Source organism: Cervus elaphus, chromosome 3, assembly GCF_910594005.1.
Source record: "Cervus elaphus chromosome 3, mCerEla1.1, whole genome shotgun sequence".
NCBI classification, from domain to species: domain Eukaryota; kingdom Metazoa; phylum Chordata; class Mammalia; order Artiodactyla; family Cervidae; genus Cervus; species Cervus elaphus.
In genome coordinates this window covers 40,496,638-40,512,650 of record NC_057817.1, presented here as the reverse complement: position 1 = coordinate 40,512,650, position 16,013 = coordinate 40,496,638, and the positions used below count along the sequence as shown (strand labels likewise).

Sequence of the window (16,013 nt, the reverse complement as noted above, 5' to 3'; positions counted from 1 at the left end):
ATGCATTTTCTTTGTCTTGCCTGATTACTCTACGCTTCCAGTACTTTGTCGAATGAGAATGGTGTGAGTAGGCACCCTAGTCAGATTCCTGATCTTAGAGGGAACGCTTTCAATCTTTCACCATTAAATGTGATATAATCTCTGAGTCTGTCATCAGTTCAGTTCAGTCGCTCAGTCGTGTCCGACTCTTTGCGACCCCATGAACCGCAGCACGCCAGGCCTCCCTGTCCATCACAAACTCCCAGAGTCTACCCAAACGCATGTCCATCGAGTCAGTGATGCCATCCAGCCATCTCATCCTCTGTCATCCCCTTCTCCTTCTGCCCCCAATCCCTCCCAGCATCAGGGTCTTTTCCAATGAGTCAACTCTTCGCATGAGGTGGCCAAAGTATTGGAGTTTCAACTTCAACATCAGTCCCTCCAATGAACACCCAGGACTGATCTCCTTTAGGATGGACTGGTTGGATTTCCTTGCAGTCAAAGGGACTCTCAAGGGTCTTCTCCAACACCACAGTTCAAAAGCATCAACTCTTCAGCGCTCAATTTCTTCACAGTCCAACTCTCACATCCATACATGACTACTGGAAAAACCACAGCCTTGACTAGACGGACCTTGGTTGGCAAAGTAATGTCTCTGCTTTTAAATATGCTGTCTAGGTTGGTCATAACTTTCCTTCCAAGGAGTAAGCATCTTTTAATTTCATGGCTGCAGTCACCATCTGCAGTGATTTTGGAGCCCCCCAAAATAAAGTCTGACACTGTTTCCACTGTCTCCCCATCTATTTCCCATGAGGTGATGGGACCAGATGCCATGATCTTAGTTTTCTGAATGTTGCGCTTTAAGCCAACTTTTTCACTCTCTTCCGTCACTTTCATCAAGAGGCTCTTTAGTTCTTCTTCACTTTCTGCAATAAGGGTGGTGTCATCTGCACATCTGGGGTTATTGATATTTCTCCCGGCAATCTTGATTCCAGCTTGTGCTTCTTCCAGCCCAGCATTTCTCATGATGTACTCTGCATATAAGTTAAATAAGCAGGGTGACAATATATAGCTTTGATGTCCTCCTTTTCCTATTTGGAACCAGTCTGTTGTTCCATGTCCAGTTCTAACTGTTGCTTCCTGACCTGCATACAGGTTTCTCAAGAGACAGGTCAGATGGCCTGGTATTCCAATATCTTTCAGAATTTTCCACAGTTTATTGGGATCCACACAGTCAAAGGCTTTGGCAAAGTCAATAAAGCAGAAATAGATGTTTTCCTGGAACTCTCTTGCTTTTTCAATGATCTGACAGATGTTGGCAATTTGATCTCTGGTTCCTCTGCCTTTTCTAAAACCAGCTTGAATATCTGAAAGTTAAGGGTTCACATATTGTTGAAGCCTGGCTTGGAGAATTTTGAGCATTACTTTACTACCGTGTGAGATGAGTGCAATTGTGCAGTAGTTTGAGCATTCTTTGGCATTGCCTTTCTTTGGGATTGGAATGAAAACTGACCTTTTCCAGTCCTATGGCCACTGCTGAGTTTTCCAAATTTGCTGGCATATTGAGTGCAGCACTTTCATAGCATCATCTTTCAGGATTTAAAATAGCTCAACTGGAATTCCATCACCTCCACTAGCTTTGTTTGTATTGAGTCTGTCATATGTGGCCTTTATCATGTTGAAGTATATTCTTTCTATACCCAGCTTGTTGAGAGTTTTTATTATGAAAGAATGTAATTTTGTCAAATGCTTTTTCTGCCTCTATTGAGATGAACATATGATATTTGTCTTTCATTCTAGTATCATATTTCTTTATCTGCAATGTTGAACCACCTGTGCATCCCAGGGATAAATCCCAGTTGAAAAAGGTATGTTCCTTTTAGTGGTTGTTAAATTCAGTTTTCTAATATTTTTCAGATAAGTTTTACATCTGTATTCATCATGGATATTGGTCTGTGGCTTTCTTATCCTGCAATGTCCTTAACTGGGTTTGGTAACAAGGTAATGCTGGCCTCATAAAATGAGTTTGGGAGTATTCCATTCTCTTCAATTTTTTGAAGAGTTTGAGGAGATTATTAATTCGTCTTTAAATGTTTGTTAGAATTCACCAGTGAAACCATCATAGAGGATTAGAATGAAAAAGTTGAAATTCAAGAAATATCTGGAGTAACAGGCAAGTTTGGACTTGGAGTACAACATGAAGCAGGGCAAAGGCTAACAGAGTTTTGCCAATAGAACACACTAGTCATAGTAAACACCCTTTTCCAACGACAAAAAAGATGACTGTACACATGAACATCACCAGATACTGAACATCAAAATGAGATTGACTGTATTCTTTGCAACTAAAGATGGAGAAGCTATATACAGTCAGCAAAAACAAGACCTGGAGCTAACAGTGATTTAGAACATGACCTCCTTATTGTAAAATTCAGGCTTAAATTGAAGAAAGTAGGGAAAACCACTAGGCCATTCAGGTATGATCTAAATCAAATCCCTTATGATTGCACAGTGGAAGTGACAAATAGATTCAAGGGATTAGATTTAATAGACAGAGTGCCTGATGAACTATGGGTGATGTTCATAACATTGAACTGAAGGCAGTGACCACAACTATCCCAAAGAAGAAGAAATGCAAGAAGGCAAAATGGTTGTTTGAGGAGGCCTTACAAATAGCTGAGAAAAGAAGATAAGTGAAATGCAAAGGAGAAAAGGAAAGATATACACAACTGAATGCAGCATTCCAAAGAATAGCAAGGAAACATAAGACAGCCTTCTTAAATGAACAATTTAAAGAGATAGAGGAAAACAATAAAATGGGAAAGACAAGAGAGTTCTGCAAGAAAATTAGAGATACCCAGGGAATATTTCATGCAAATATAGATACAATAAAGGAAAGAAAAAGCAAGGACATAACAGAAGCAGAAGAGATTGAGAAGAGGTGGCAAGAATACACAGAACTACACAAAAAAGGTCTTAATGACCCAGATAACCATGACAGTGTGGTCACTCACCTAGAGCCAGACATCCTGGAGTATGAAGTCAAGTGGGCCTTAGGAAGCATTACTATGAACAAAACTGGTTGAGGTGATGGAATTCCAGCTGAACTGTTTAGAGTCCTAAAAGATGATGCTGTTAAAGTGCTGCACTCAATATGTCAGCAAATTTGGAAAACTCATCAGTGGCCTCAGGACTGGAAAAGAATAAGTTTTCATTCCAATCCCAAAGAAGGACAAAACCAGAGAATGTTCAAACAACCATACAATTGCACTCATTTCACATGCTAGTAAGGTAATTTCAAAATCCTACAAGCTAGACTTCAACAGTACATGAACCAAAAACTTCCAGACGTACAAGCTGGATTCAGGAAAGGCAGAGAAACCAGATCTCAAATTGCCAATACCCACTGTATCATAGCAAAAGCAAGAGAATTCCAGAAAAGCATATATTCCTACTTAACTGACCATGCTAAAGCCTTTCACTGTGTGGATCACAACAAACTGTGGAAAAATCATAAAGAGATAGGAATACCAGACCACCATACTTGTCTCCTGAGAAACCTGCATGCAGGCCAAGAAACAACAGTTATAACTAGACATGGAACAAAGGACTGGTTCAAAATTCGGAGAGGAGTATGTCAAGGCTGTACATTGTTACCTTGTTTATTTAACTTATATGCAGAATATATCATGCAAAACACCAGGATAGATGAATCACAAGCTGGAATCAGGATTGCTGGGAGAAATAAAAACCTCAGATATGCAAATGATACAACCCTAATGGGAGAAAGTGAAGAGGACCCAGAGTCTCTTGATAGAGATGAAAGAGGAGAGTGAAAAAGCTGACTTAAAACTCAACATTAAAAAAACTAAAAATATGGCATCTATCCCCATGAAAGTGAAAAGTGAAAATGAAGTCGCTCAGTAGTGTCCGACTCTTGAAACCCCATGGACTATAGCCTACCAGGCTCCTCCATCCATGGGATTTTCCAGGCAAGAATACTGGAGTGGTTTGCCATTTCCTTCTCCAGGAGATCTTCCCAACCCAGGGATTGAACCTGGGTCTCCCACGTTGTAGTCAGACGCTTTTACCATCTGAGCCACCAAGGAAGTCCTATCCCCATACTTCATGGTAAATAAATGGAGAAAAAAGGGAAACAGTAGCAGATTTCATTTTCTTGGGTTCCAAAATCACTGCTGATGGTGACTGCAGCCATGAAATTAAAAGATGCTTGCTCCTTGGAAGAAAAGCTATGACAAATCTAGATAGCATATTAAAAAGCAGAGGCATCATTTTGCTGACAAAGATCCATATAGTCAAAACAAGGGTTTTTCCACTAGTCGTGTACCAATGTGAGAGTTGGGACATAAAGAATGATGAGTGCAGAAGTATTGAGGCTTTCTATCTGTGGTGCTGGAGAAGCCTCTTGAGAGTCCCTTGGACTGCAAGGAGATCAAACCAGTCAATCCTAAAGGAAATCAATCCTGAATATTTATTGGAAGAACTGATGCTGAAGCTGAAGCTCCTACACTTTGGCCACCTGATGCCAAGAGCTGACTGACTGGAAGAGACACTCACACTGGGAAAGATTGAGGGCAAGAGGAGAAGGGGGTGACAGAGGATGAGATGGTTGGATGGTACCATTGACTCAATGGACATGAGTTTCAGCAAACTCTGGGAGATAGTGAAGGGCAGGGAAGCCTGGCATGCTACAGTCCATGGGGCCACAAAGAGTCGGACACAACTTAACAACTGAACAACAACAACCATTAGAAACCAACTGGTTTTTGTTTTGAGGAGATTGTAGATTACCGATTCAATTTCCGTACTTATTACTGATATTTTTTTACTCCTTCATGATTAAGTTTTGGTAAATTTTATGTTTGTAAGCATTTATCCATTTCTTCTATGTTTCTAGGTTGTGGCATATTATTGTTCATAGTAATCTAATGACCCTATGTATTTCTGTGGTAATACTCTCATCTTTTCTTTCTGATTTTATTTATTCTTTTTGCCTCTTTGTTAGTCCAGCTAAAGGTTCATCAATATTACTTTTACAAATAATTATTTCTTAGTTTCAATTGATCTTTTCTAACTTTCTGATCAGATCTTTCTGGTCTCTATTTCATTTATTGATTGAATTTTTAAAATTGATCTTTCCCTTTTTGTTTTCTGGTCTCTATTTCATTTATTTCTTCCCTTTTTGTTATTTCCTTCCTCTTTCAAACTTTGGACTTTATTTATTACCCTTTTTCTTGATCCTTGAAATGTTAAGTTAGATTTACTTGAGATCTTTTTTTCTTAATTTAGGCATTTATTTCTATAAGCATCCTTCTTAGAACTGCTATTGCCACATTCCATAGACTTTCATATATTGTATTTCCATTTTCATTTTTTTCAATATATTTCTTAATTTCTTTTTTGATTCCTTCTTTGACTCACTGGTTGCTCAGGAGTGTGCTAATTTCCACATATTTGTAAAAATTTCAGTCCTCCTCCTTTTATAGGTTTTGTTTCACACCATTATGATGGGAAAATTACTTGGTATGACTTCAATCTTCTTGAATTGACTAAGATTTATTTTGTATCATGTCATAAAATACACTAGAGAATGTTCCGCACATGGTTGAGAAGTGTATTCTGCTGCTGTTGAATAGAATGTCTATATCTGTCTGCTAAATCCATTTGGTCTAAAATATGGTTCAAGTCTAATATTTCCCTGTTGATTTTCTGTCTGGATGATTTACCCACTGTCAAAAGTGGGGTACTGATGTTCCGAACTCTTTTTTTTTTTTTTTCCTTTTTTTTTTTTTTCCGAACTCTTAATGTATTGTTGTCTATCTCTCTTCAGATCTGTTGGTATTTGCTTAATATATTAATGTGTTCTGATATAGAGTGCCTATATATTACAACTGTTATATCTTCTTGATGAATTGATCCCACTGTCATTATATAATGACCTTGTCTCTTTTTAGCATTTTTTGGCTTAAAATCTAATTTTTCTAATATAAGTGTAGCCACCCTTGTTCTCTTTTGGTTCCCATTTAGATGGAATACCTTTTTTCCATCCCTTCATTTTCAGTCTAAGTGTGTCTTTAAAGCTGAAGTGGTTGTCCTGTAACCAGTGTAAAGTATATGTGCTAGCCATTTATGTGTTTTGGTTGGATAAGTCAGTATATTTACATTTAAACTAACCATTGACAGATAAGGACTTACTAATGCCATGTTATTACTTTCTGGTTGCTTTGTCCCTTGTTCCTTTCATCCTCTCATATAGTCTTTCCTTGTGAATTGGTGATTTCTATAGTGGTATGCTGTAATTCCCTTCTCTTTACCTATTGTGAATCTCCTTTAGGTTTTTTTTTCCCCCTAATGCTTTTTTTTTTCCATTTATTTTTATTAGTTGGAGGCTAATTACTTTACAATATTGTAGTGGTTTTTGTCATACATTGACATGAATCAGCCATGGATTTACATGTATTCCCCATCCCGATCCCCCCTCCCACCTCCCTCTCCACCTGATTCCTCTGGGTCTTCCCAGTGCACCAGGCCCGAGCACTTGTCTCATGCATCCAGCCTGGGCTGGTGATCTGTTTCACCCTAGATAGTATACATGTTTCGATGCTGTTCTTTGTGGTTCCTATGCATTTGTGCATGCTCATTCATGTCCGACTCTGCAACCCCATGGATTGCACCCTGCCAGGCTCCTCTGTCCATGGGATTCTCCAGGTAAGAATATTGGAGTGGGTTGCCATTTCTTCCTGCAGAGGATCTTCCAGACCCAGGGACTGAACTCAGTCTCCTGTGTCCCCTACATTGCAGAATGATTCTTTACCTGCTGAGCCATTGGGGAAACCCTTGTGGTTCCTATGAGGCATATATAAAACGTCGTACAAGTTTTATGATATTAACTACTTTAATTGTATATAAAAGCTCTACCCTTTTACTCTCCCCTTTTTATGTTTATAATGTCACAATATGCCTCTTTTTATATTGTGGTTCATTAATAAATTATACCAGCTATAGTTATTTTAATACTCTTATCCTTTAACATTCATACTAAGGTTAGATAGTTAACACACCACCATAACACAGTATTAGAGCAATATGAATTTGAGTATATATTTACATTTACTAATATTGTATATTTTAATGTGTTTTCATGCTACTAATTAGCATAATTTCATTTCAATTTGAAAAACTCCTTTTATCGTTTCCTGTAAGGCAGATCTAATGGAGATGAATTCCCTCCTCTTGTTTGTCTGGGAAAGTCTTTTCCCTTCATTTCTGAAGGATGACTTTGCTAGTTAGGCACTTTCTTAGTCTTGAAAATGTCTTATTGCTCAGGTTATAGCTATATTCTTCAAGAACTGTTTTTACATTATAAATGAAATCTAGAATAGTTCAAAATATAAAATTTATGTATATAATTCTATTTGCATTAAAGGAGTTGATTCTATGCTATAACAGAATATTTTCCTCATGATTTTATGCTTCATAACATAAATAGAAAATCAAAATCAGTCTACTTAATGTATTAATACCTGAAACTTAAACTTTGGCACAACTATTTACTTTTCAGATCCAGAAGATTTCCCAAAAGAAATCCAAAGCACAGACAGAAAGAGTCTATAATTCTGGTGTCACAGACGTTATCTATTTTGTGTTAAAACACAAGTATTCACAGCACTGCTCACAGCCAATATTTTCTTATTGCTAATATAGTTCATCATTCTACACTTCAGATAGCTTAATACTACTATAATAGGTTTTACTTTAGGAAAAAAGTCCCACAGAAACTCATCTGTATAGCTGTAATATAAGATCTAAAAATTAGTCCAGTGAGCAGGATGGTACAAACACTTTCTGACAAAGGAAAAGGAACGAAAGAGACGTGATAGCACATATTTAATGGAACTTTTATATTTGCTCTTGTTACTATAATTCCAGCATAGGTACTTGATTAGGCCCCACAGAATAGTCCTCTAGCATGGTAGAAGTACTTTTGTGATGTCAACCTAACTCAGGGAGATGACAGGTGGGAAAAATTACTGGGTTAGATGAACATGAGATCTGTTTCTCCTTTAAATTTAACTGTTTCATCCACAATGAATATTCCAAATTTTCAAGTATAAATTTCTGTTTAGACATCTGCATATTGTTATGAAGGAAGATAGCTAAAAACTTCAGAAACAATGTTACTTTTAAATATTTCTATGCTTACTTTTACATTCATTCTTAAAGTAAAATATTTTTAATTAACGTAGTTCTAAATCATTAATTAATTACATAGAACTGTGATAAATATTACTATACAGAGGCTCTTAAAACATAAGTGAACAATTTCAGAACATACAAATATATGCAGCTTTATGAAAGACTAGCATACTATTCAAGTACTATTCATTTTTGTGAGAAGAGATAATAGAGATTATATCTAAAGCAATATAATTATTCTTTGGACTAGCCTACTATTTCTTGAGGCTAATATCTATAGTCTTTTGAGTGTTCATTACAATGAGATGTGAAAATGAAAAGAATGGTATTTTCCTGGAAACTGTTGTAGTCAAAGCAATAGTAAAACTTTTTAGGATAATGTTAACTTCCTTAATAGTTTCTCTCAAAAAAAACACTTAAAAGATTACTTGCAGAAGAGCTTAAGGAATTAAAATAATTCAAAAGCGAAAGAAAAATTTTCCTTGTGATATAAAAAACTTTACCCACCTTTGTGGAATATAGAACATATGTTGTGGAGGTGGTTTATATAGGACTCCTTCATATACAGGCCAGAGCCCACTTAAAATTCTGAAGAGAGAACTTTTCCCACAACCATTGGGACCAGTTATCAAAAGATGCATTCCTTCTTTTACCTACGATAAAAAATAAAATTAGGAATTACAATATTTAAAAATTATTCCATCTGGGAGCATTTAAAAGTGATTTTTAAAAACTTTTAAACACATGATAACCTAGGAAAAGAAATCAAAGATAAATATATCAGGATTGAGAATATCAAATTTGGCTCTGAAGCTAAAGGCATCATAAAACAGTCCACTTCCAAAGATAATGGATCTCCTTGAAATGAGCACTCACTTCCCAAAATTTTTGTTGAGGTTTTGTCACCACACACTACACAGATATGAAGGAACATTATCATGTGGGAATAAGAAACTGAAAAAATTTAATTTAAATTAGAATAGATTAAATTATTTAATATTAATATCTGATGAAATTTATTTTAATTAAAATGCAATATTTGTAAGTTGAAGTTAACTAGCTACAAACTAGTTATTCTAAGAGCTAGCTGGGTTGTTTAATTCAGTAGTCTGAAATGTTATAGAAATTATAAAAGAGTGTAATGAGAGATATAAAATGAACCTAATTTTTCTTTATTCACAGAGAGAGAAGATAGGTATACCAAATTAAGACAGAACTAAGCACGAGGACTGTAATATAGTCTAATGCCCATGGATGAATTAAAACAAATATATATACACATACACATAAAAAAGCAATATATCCATGTTGATTGGATACTTTTCTTATAATCTTTTATCTTATTTATCATTTAAATTTAAATAGTTAAATTTCATGAGCTCCCATTCCACCAAATATAATCAAGAAGTTACCAATCTGGTATCTAAAAGGTATTGTGAAGAGCAAGAAAAAGGAACATCATTCAAAAATTTGATTTGCTTTTTAGAATAAATGATATTTTATAGTCAGCAATTTAAAAATGACTATATGCTTCTGGTTCAAAATGGCAGAGTAGAAAGGTATGTGCTCATTTCCTCCTATGAGGGCACCAAAATTGCAACTACCTGTTGAACAACCATCGAGAGGAGGATGCTGGAACTCACCAAAAAAAGATACCCCACATTCAAAGACAAAGAAGAAGCCACAGTAAGACAGTAGGAGGGGGGCTCAATCATGATAAAATCAAATCCCATACCTGCCAGGTTGATGACCCAGAAACTGGAGAATAATAATACCAAGAAAGCTCTCCAACTGTTAAGAAGGTTCTGAATACTACATCAGGCTTCCCAGCCTGGGGATCTGACAAAGGGACTGGGAATCCTCAGGGAATCTGGCCTTGAACGCCAGTAGGATTTGATTATAGGACTTCTACAGGACTGAGGAAACAAAGATTCCAGTAATAGAGGGCAAAAACAAAGTCTTGTGCACACCAAGACCCAGAGGAAAGGAATAGTGACCCCACAGGAGACTGAACCAAAACTACTTGCTAGAGTTGGACAGCCTCCTCTGGGGGCCTGGGTCAGCAGGGACTCACTACAAGGACGAGGGCACTGGCGGCAGCAGGCTAGGAAGGTCTCCCTTGGTGTAAGCCCTCTTGGGGTTTAACCCTGTCAGAGAGACCATAGACCCCAGGGCTAGATCATTTAGAGCCAAACAACTATCAGGGATGGGGACCAGCCCCTCCCATCAGCAGATAATTAGACTAAAGCTTTACTGAGCAAGGCCCTGTCCACCAGAGCAAGACCCAGTTTTTCCCACTGCCAGACCCTCCCATCAGGAAGCTTATACAAGCCTCTTAGCCTCATCCATCAGAGGGCAGACAGAAGAAGCAAGAAGAAGCAGTCCCATAGCAGCTAAACAAAAACCACCTTACAGAAAGTTAATCAGGAGAAAAAAGCAGAATGTTACATCCCAAATGAAGGGATAAGATAAAAGCCCCAGAAAACCAACTAAATTAAGTTGGGATAGGCAAACTTTCAGAAAAAGAATTCAGAATAATGATAGTGAAGGTGATTCAAGATCTCAGGAAAACAATGGTGAAGATGCAAGAAATATTTACCAAAGACCTACAAGAACTAAAGAACAAACAAACAGAGATGAATAAAATACCAGAAGGAATTAACAGCAGAAAAATAGGCAGAAGAACAGATAAACGACCTGGAGGACAGAATGGTAGAAATCATTGCCACAGAACAGAATATAGAAAAAAGAATGAGAAGAAATGAAGGCAGCCTAAGAGACTCTGGGACAACATTAAACAGACCAAGATGTGCATTATAAGGGTCCCAGAAGAAGACAGAGAGACAGGATCTAAGAAAATATTTGAAGAGATAATAGCTGAAAATTTCCCTAATATGGGAAAGGAAATAGTTAACCAAGTCCAGGAAGCACAGAGAATCCCAGGTAGAATAAATCCAAGGAGGAACACACTGAGACATACAGTAATCAAGCTGACAAAAATGCATTAAAGAAACAGATAAAATATTAAAATCAGCAAGGGAAAAATGACAAATAACATACAAGGGAATTCCCATCATGCTATCAGCTGATTTCTCAATGAAAACCCTACAAACTAGAAGGGAATGGCATGATATATTTAAAGTGATGAAAGGGAAGAGCCTACAGACCAGAATACTCTACCCAGCAAGACTCTCATTCAGATTTGATGGAGAAATCAAAAGTTTCCCAGACAAGCAAATTTAAGAGAATTCAGCACCATGAAACCAGCTTTACAATGAATGCTAAAGGAACTTCTCTAGGCAGGAAACAAGAGAAGGAAAAGACCTACAGAAGAAAAAAAAAAAACAACCCAAACAATTAATAAAATGGTAATAGGATCATACATATCAATAATTACCAACCAAAAGACATAGATTAGTTGGGCAGATGAAAACACGTGCATGTATGCACTTCCAATTATCACTCACTCTGCTTGACCCCCCCCAATTTGAAAAAAAAAAATTTTTTATATTGTTAAGTTATTCATGACTTGCAGTTGTAATTATCTTTTATTTTTTGTCTGCATATTGATTGTGAAAACTGATAATTATCTTTTATTATTGTGACTATGTAACCATTATTCACTTAATACCATTGTATCATGATTGGTCAACAGAAAACTAATAGAACTCTATATCACCAAAATTAGGATTCAATAGAAAAACCTGCAATCACTTTTTAAAATCCAGATGCATATCAGAATTATCTTAAAATCTTTGAAAATTACAAATGCCCAGGTACTGCATTGCTTTTTTAATCCAGATCTCCAGATATGTTTCTAATGAGCAGTCATGTTTAAAACCAACTGGACTATATGATGATATTTTATCTAGTTTGTCTCATTTTTTCTATTTCATATTCAGTGCTCCCATTTCATTTAGTTTATGTTTTTCACTTTTCCATGTCTATTTTTTTCCTTGATGTTTTTTCTCAAGCCTTTATTAAGCATAGTAGAAAAGCTTTTGTGTGTATATATATATAATATGTATAAAATACATATTTTTAAAAACTTACAAACTTTTGCCTAACTAAAAAATTTATAACATTTTGATTCCACTTCTTTGACTTAGTATGGATGGAATGCTAGATTTCTAATTTAAAAAATAGATATGCAATAAGCAACAAAGGTTTACCACATAGCAGAGGGAACTATGCTAGATAGTATGGGCTACCCTCATAGCTCAGTTGGAAAAGAATCCAACTGCAATGCAGGAGACCCTGGTTAGATTCCTGGGTTGGGAAGATCTGCTGGAGAAGGCTACCACTCCAGTATTCTTGGGCTTCCCATGGGGCTCAGCTGGTAAAGAATCCGCCTGCAATGCAGGAGACCTGGGTTCGATCCCTGGGTTGGGAATATTCCCCTGGAGAAGGGAAAGGCTACCCACTCCAGTATTCTGGCCTGGAGAATTCCATGGACTGTATAGTGCATGGAGTCACAAAGAATCAGACGCGACTAAGCGACTTTCGCTTTCTTTTCAGAGGGAACTATAGTCAGTATATTGTAATAACCTATAATAGAAAATAACTTCAAAAATAATATATGTGCATATGTATAACTGAATCACTTTGCTGTGCACCTGAGACATTGAAAGTCAACTATACTTCAATAAAATATGTTTTAAGAAAAATAAATTAAAAATGAATATAGCATGAATATACAAGAGGCAGAAATTTACAGTATGTCTGTAGATGTAGCTTCATACAGTATAGATACAAATATATAAGTGTCTATGATGTAGAATATATCATGTTTAATACTTAAAGATAAAAAAGCATCATATTACTTGTATAATGTCAGTGTAAGGAACCAGTTCCATATATATCCATTACCTATTTGCTGTGTATAACATAAATTAAAATCTTTTTGTTGAAAGAAGATAGTGGGGAGAGGAAGGGAGGAAGGGAAAGAAAAAGGTCTGATATGAAGGTTAGATAAAATAACTAAGAATGTATGTAATAAGTACATGTAAAGCAAAAATGGTTCAAATTCATATGCTAAGTAATCAGACATTTCCCTAGCAAATATTGACATGTGTTTCAAAGATTACAATAAACACAAGAACAAAAATTTAACTAGTTATAAATGCTTTTGTGATAGCAAAAAAGGATGATGTATTAGGGAAAGAGAGTGGCACTGTGAAGCTGGTGGGGTGGGGTGGGGCTTCTTTTGATTAGGTGCTGCAGCAAAGTCCTCTTTGAGGAGGTAACATTTTGGCTTAGCCTGGTGACAACAAGCAACCAGTCAGATCTGGCAGAAGAGCATTCCAGGCGATAAAGATAGCTAACACAAGGACATAAGACAGGAGCAAGCTTGAGTCTATAAAATCTGACTGCAGATATTTTTTTCTCCCTAACTGCAGCCAAACTGAAATGCTATTTTGATAGAATAAAGTTTAAAAAATATCCTGGAAAGAACCCAGAAAGAATTGCTTTGTAATTTGCACTGCTCTTTCAATAGAAAGAGGATTAAGAAAGTTTAAGTTTGTAGAAGCATAAATATTTTTTAAATGATTTTTAAAGGTATGTGCCATGACAAAAGGTATATAAGCAAAATATTTAATAGAATCATTCTCTACTGGGAATTCTCAGAAATTTAACACATTTTGAGTCTAATAGAAGATTTTCTACATTCATATTATTTTTAGCATAAGCTTTTTGATGTTTAGTAGACTGTGAGTGTTAGGCAAAAGAATTCCTACATTTACCAAAATTTTCTTCTCCAAATGGTTTTTCAATTCCAAAAGGCAGACATAAGAAAGAGTACATTTTCCTCTAGAAACCTGTTTATTTATTAATCCATGTAGAGGGAACAGAATTTTCTATTATACTTTAGTGACCTGAGACTATAAATAAAACCGCCTGACTTAGAAATAAGCAATTATCATAAAAGTATATTATACTAATATATACCTTTGCACAATCTCCAAATTCAAGACACTTTCACTAGATTATTTAAAACTTCATTTTATATAAAAATATACTGAGTTCTGAATTTTTTTCACAGAAAGAGTGTGATGTGTCCACAATAATGTAGTTAGTAGGTGGCAGAATTCAAGACTCTTCCTCTATTTAATAAGTGGAACAACCAGAATTGATATTATGAAACCTAACCTGATGAAAACCTCCCTGCAAAAGTCATAAACTATAAACTGCTAAAGTATTGATAAATAGTTAAATATGCAATGTAGGACTCTTCAAAGGCTTTATTTTAAATCTATTTAAGACTATGCTGTATCATTAGCACTCATCACTGCTCCATGACTCAGTCGCTTGGGTCGTGTTCGACTCTTTGCAACCCTATGGACTGTAGCCCACCAGGCTCCTCTTGTCCATGGGATTCTCCAGGCAAAAATACTGGAGTAAGTTGCCCTGCCTTACTGCAGGGGATCTTCCCAACCCAGGGATTGAACCCCCATCTCCTACACCTCCTACAATGCAGGAGGTTTCCTTACCACTGAGCCATGGGGAGGCCCCTTATTGCTGCTCTAAAGGTCTATAAATTGAAAAACAGAGCCCAACCAAATTGTAGTTAAAACACAATTTCTCTCACATTTATTAACACAAAATTTCCCCCTGTTTAGTACTTCTCATCCTCTTCCAGCAGCCTAATGAATTTGCAAATACATCTTTAAATAATTAAACCTAGACTAAGGTCCACATTAAAATCATTAAATGTACATATATGGTCATGTTTCTAATTCTGTTATTAGGTCTAATCATGTCATTGTTTGAACTAAGCGCAGATAACTTCATTCTACTTATCAGCCAATTATTTTGCATTTGAATTCCAAAATGCATATTTGAATTTTATAATGCTTTAAATCAGGGTCTCAGATTTATTAGCTATTTTTACACCTTAGTTTTTATAATCAAGACAGAGTATTAAACAATAAATAACTATTATTCTCAACAGAATTAAGAACTAAATCCAAATTTGTAAATCTTCTGATTATTTTTTCCTAATAGAAGATGTAGTTATTGAAAATATAAGTTAAACTTATAAATTTAATGTAAACTTGCTGACTACCTCTTCTCTCATATTTTAGTAAATATGTAACAATGTAGGCTTGTATTACTTGAATAATCCCTATAAGGAAAAAAAATTAGAATTTACTTCCGGATATTAATTTCTGAGGAAATTTCCTATTGCTCCCCAAAGTTACCTTGTTTAGGCTCTCAGGGTATTGTAATTTTGATTTTCAACCAAGCAATAAAGCAGTAGAAATTAAATTTCTCTTTCTTTCTGCTTTCTGAGGAAGTAACTGCTTCTGTAATTGAGTCACTATGCCTACCTTTCTTGATTTCCCCTCCTTTTCATATGCTTCCTCCAAGTATTTAACATAAGGTACAAGAATTCTGAGTTCTTTTGTATTAGTGTGTTGGCAAAAATCAGAAGATTCTTGAATATCATCTTACTTTGAAGTTTAGACTGGAAACCACCACTTCTCCCGTTGGTGTAATTATGGGAACATTTTCACAAATAATTCCATGCTCCACATCAATAACTTTTCCTATAAGTTAAGGAACAGTTTACATTTCAAAAGGTATCATGTGTCATTGCTAATTAAATAACTTAAAGTATAATGCAGCATAACAGATAAATTTACTATAAAGATAATTCACAGTAATAAGTCATAGAAATAAATGCAAATATAGATATCTATATCTATAACAAAGCCTAATGTAAACTTGCACATTTTGATGTATCTATTTGGACTATCTTTCCCAGAAATATTATTCTACAATAATATGATGCTAACATCAAAATGAGAGCAAAG

The 16,013-nt window shown here is 35.7% G+C and overlaps 1 protein-coding gene across 2 annotated transcripts in view; it reads right to left on the bottom strand.

The window, feature by feature from the left end:
- The window catches only part of ABCD2 (ATP binding cassette subfamily D member 2), an 84,309-nt gene that overhangs the window by 52,760 nt on the left and 15,536 nt on the right, over nucleotides 1-16,013 (bottom strand). For both annotated transcript variants that reach the window (XM_043886983.1, XM_043886990.1), the window contains exons 5-6: nucleotides 15,652-15,746; nucleotides 8,704-8,849 (exon numbers count right to left, since the gene is read on the bottom strand). In XM_043886983.1, the coding sequence (XP_043742918.1) occupies nucleotides 8,704-8,849; nucleotides 15,652-15,746 (241 nt within the window). The remainder of the gene's footprint in view (nucleotides 1-8,703; nucleotides 8,850-15,651; nucleotides 15,747-16,013) is intronic.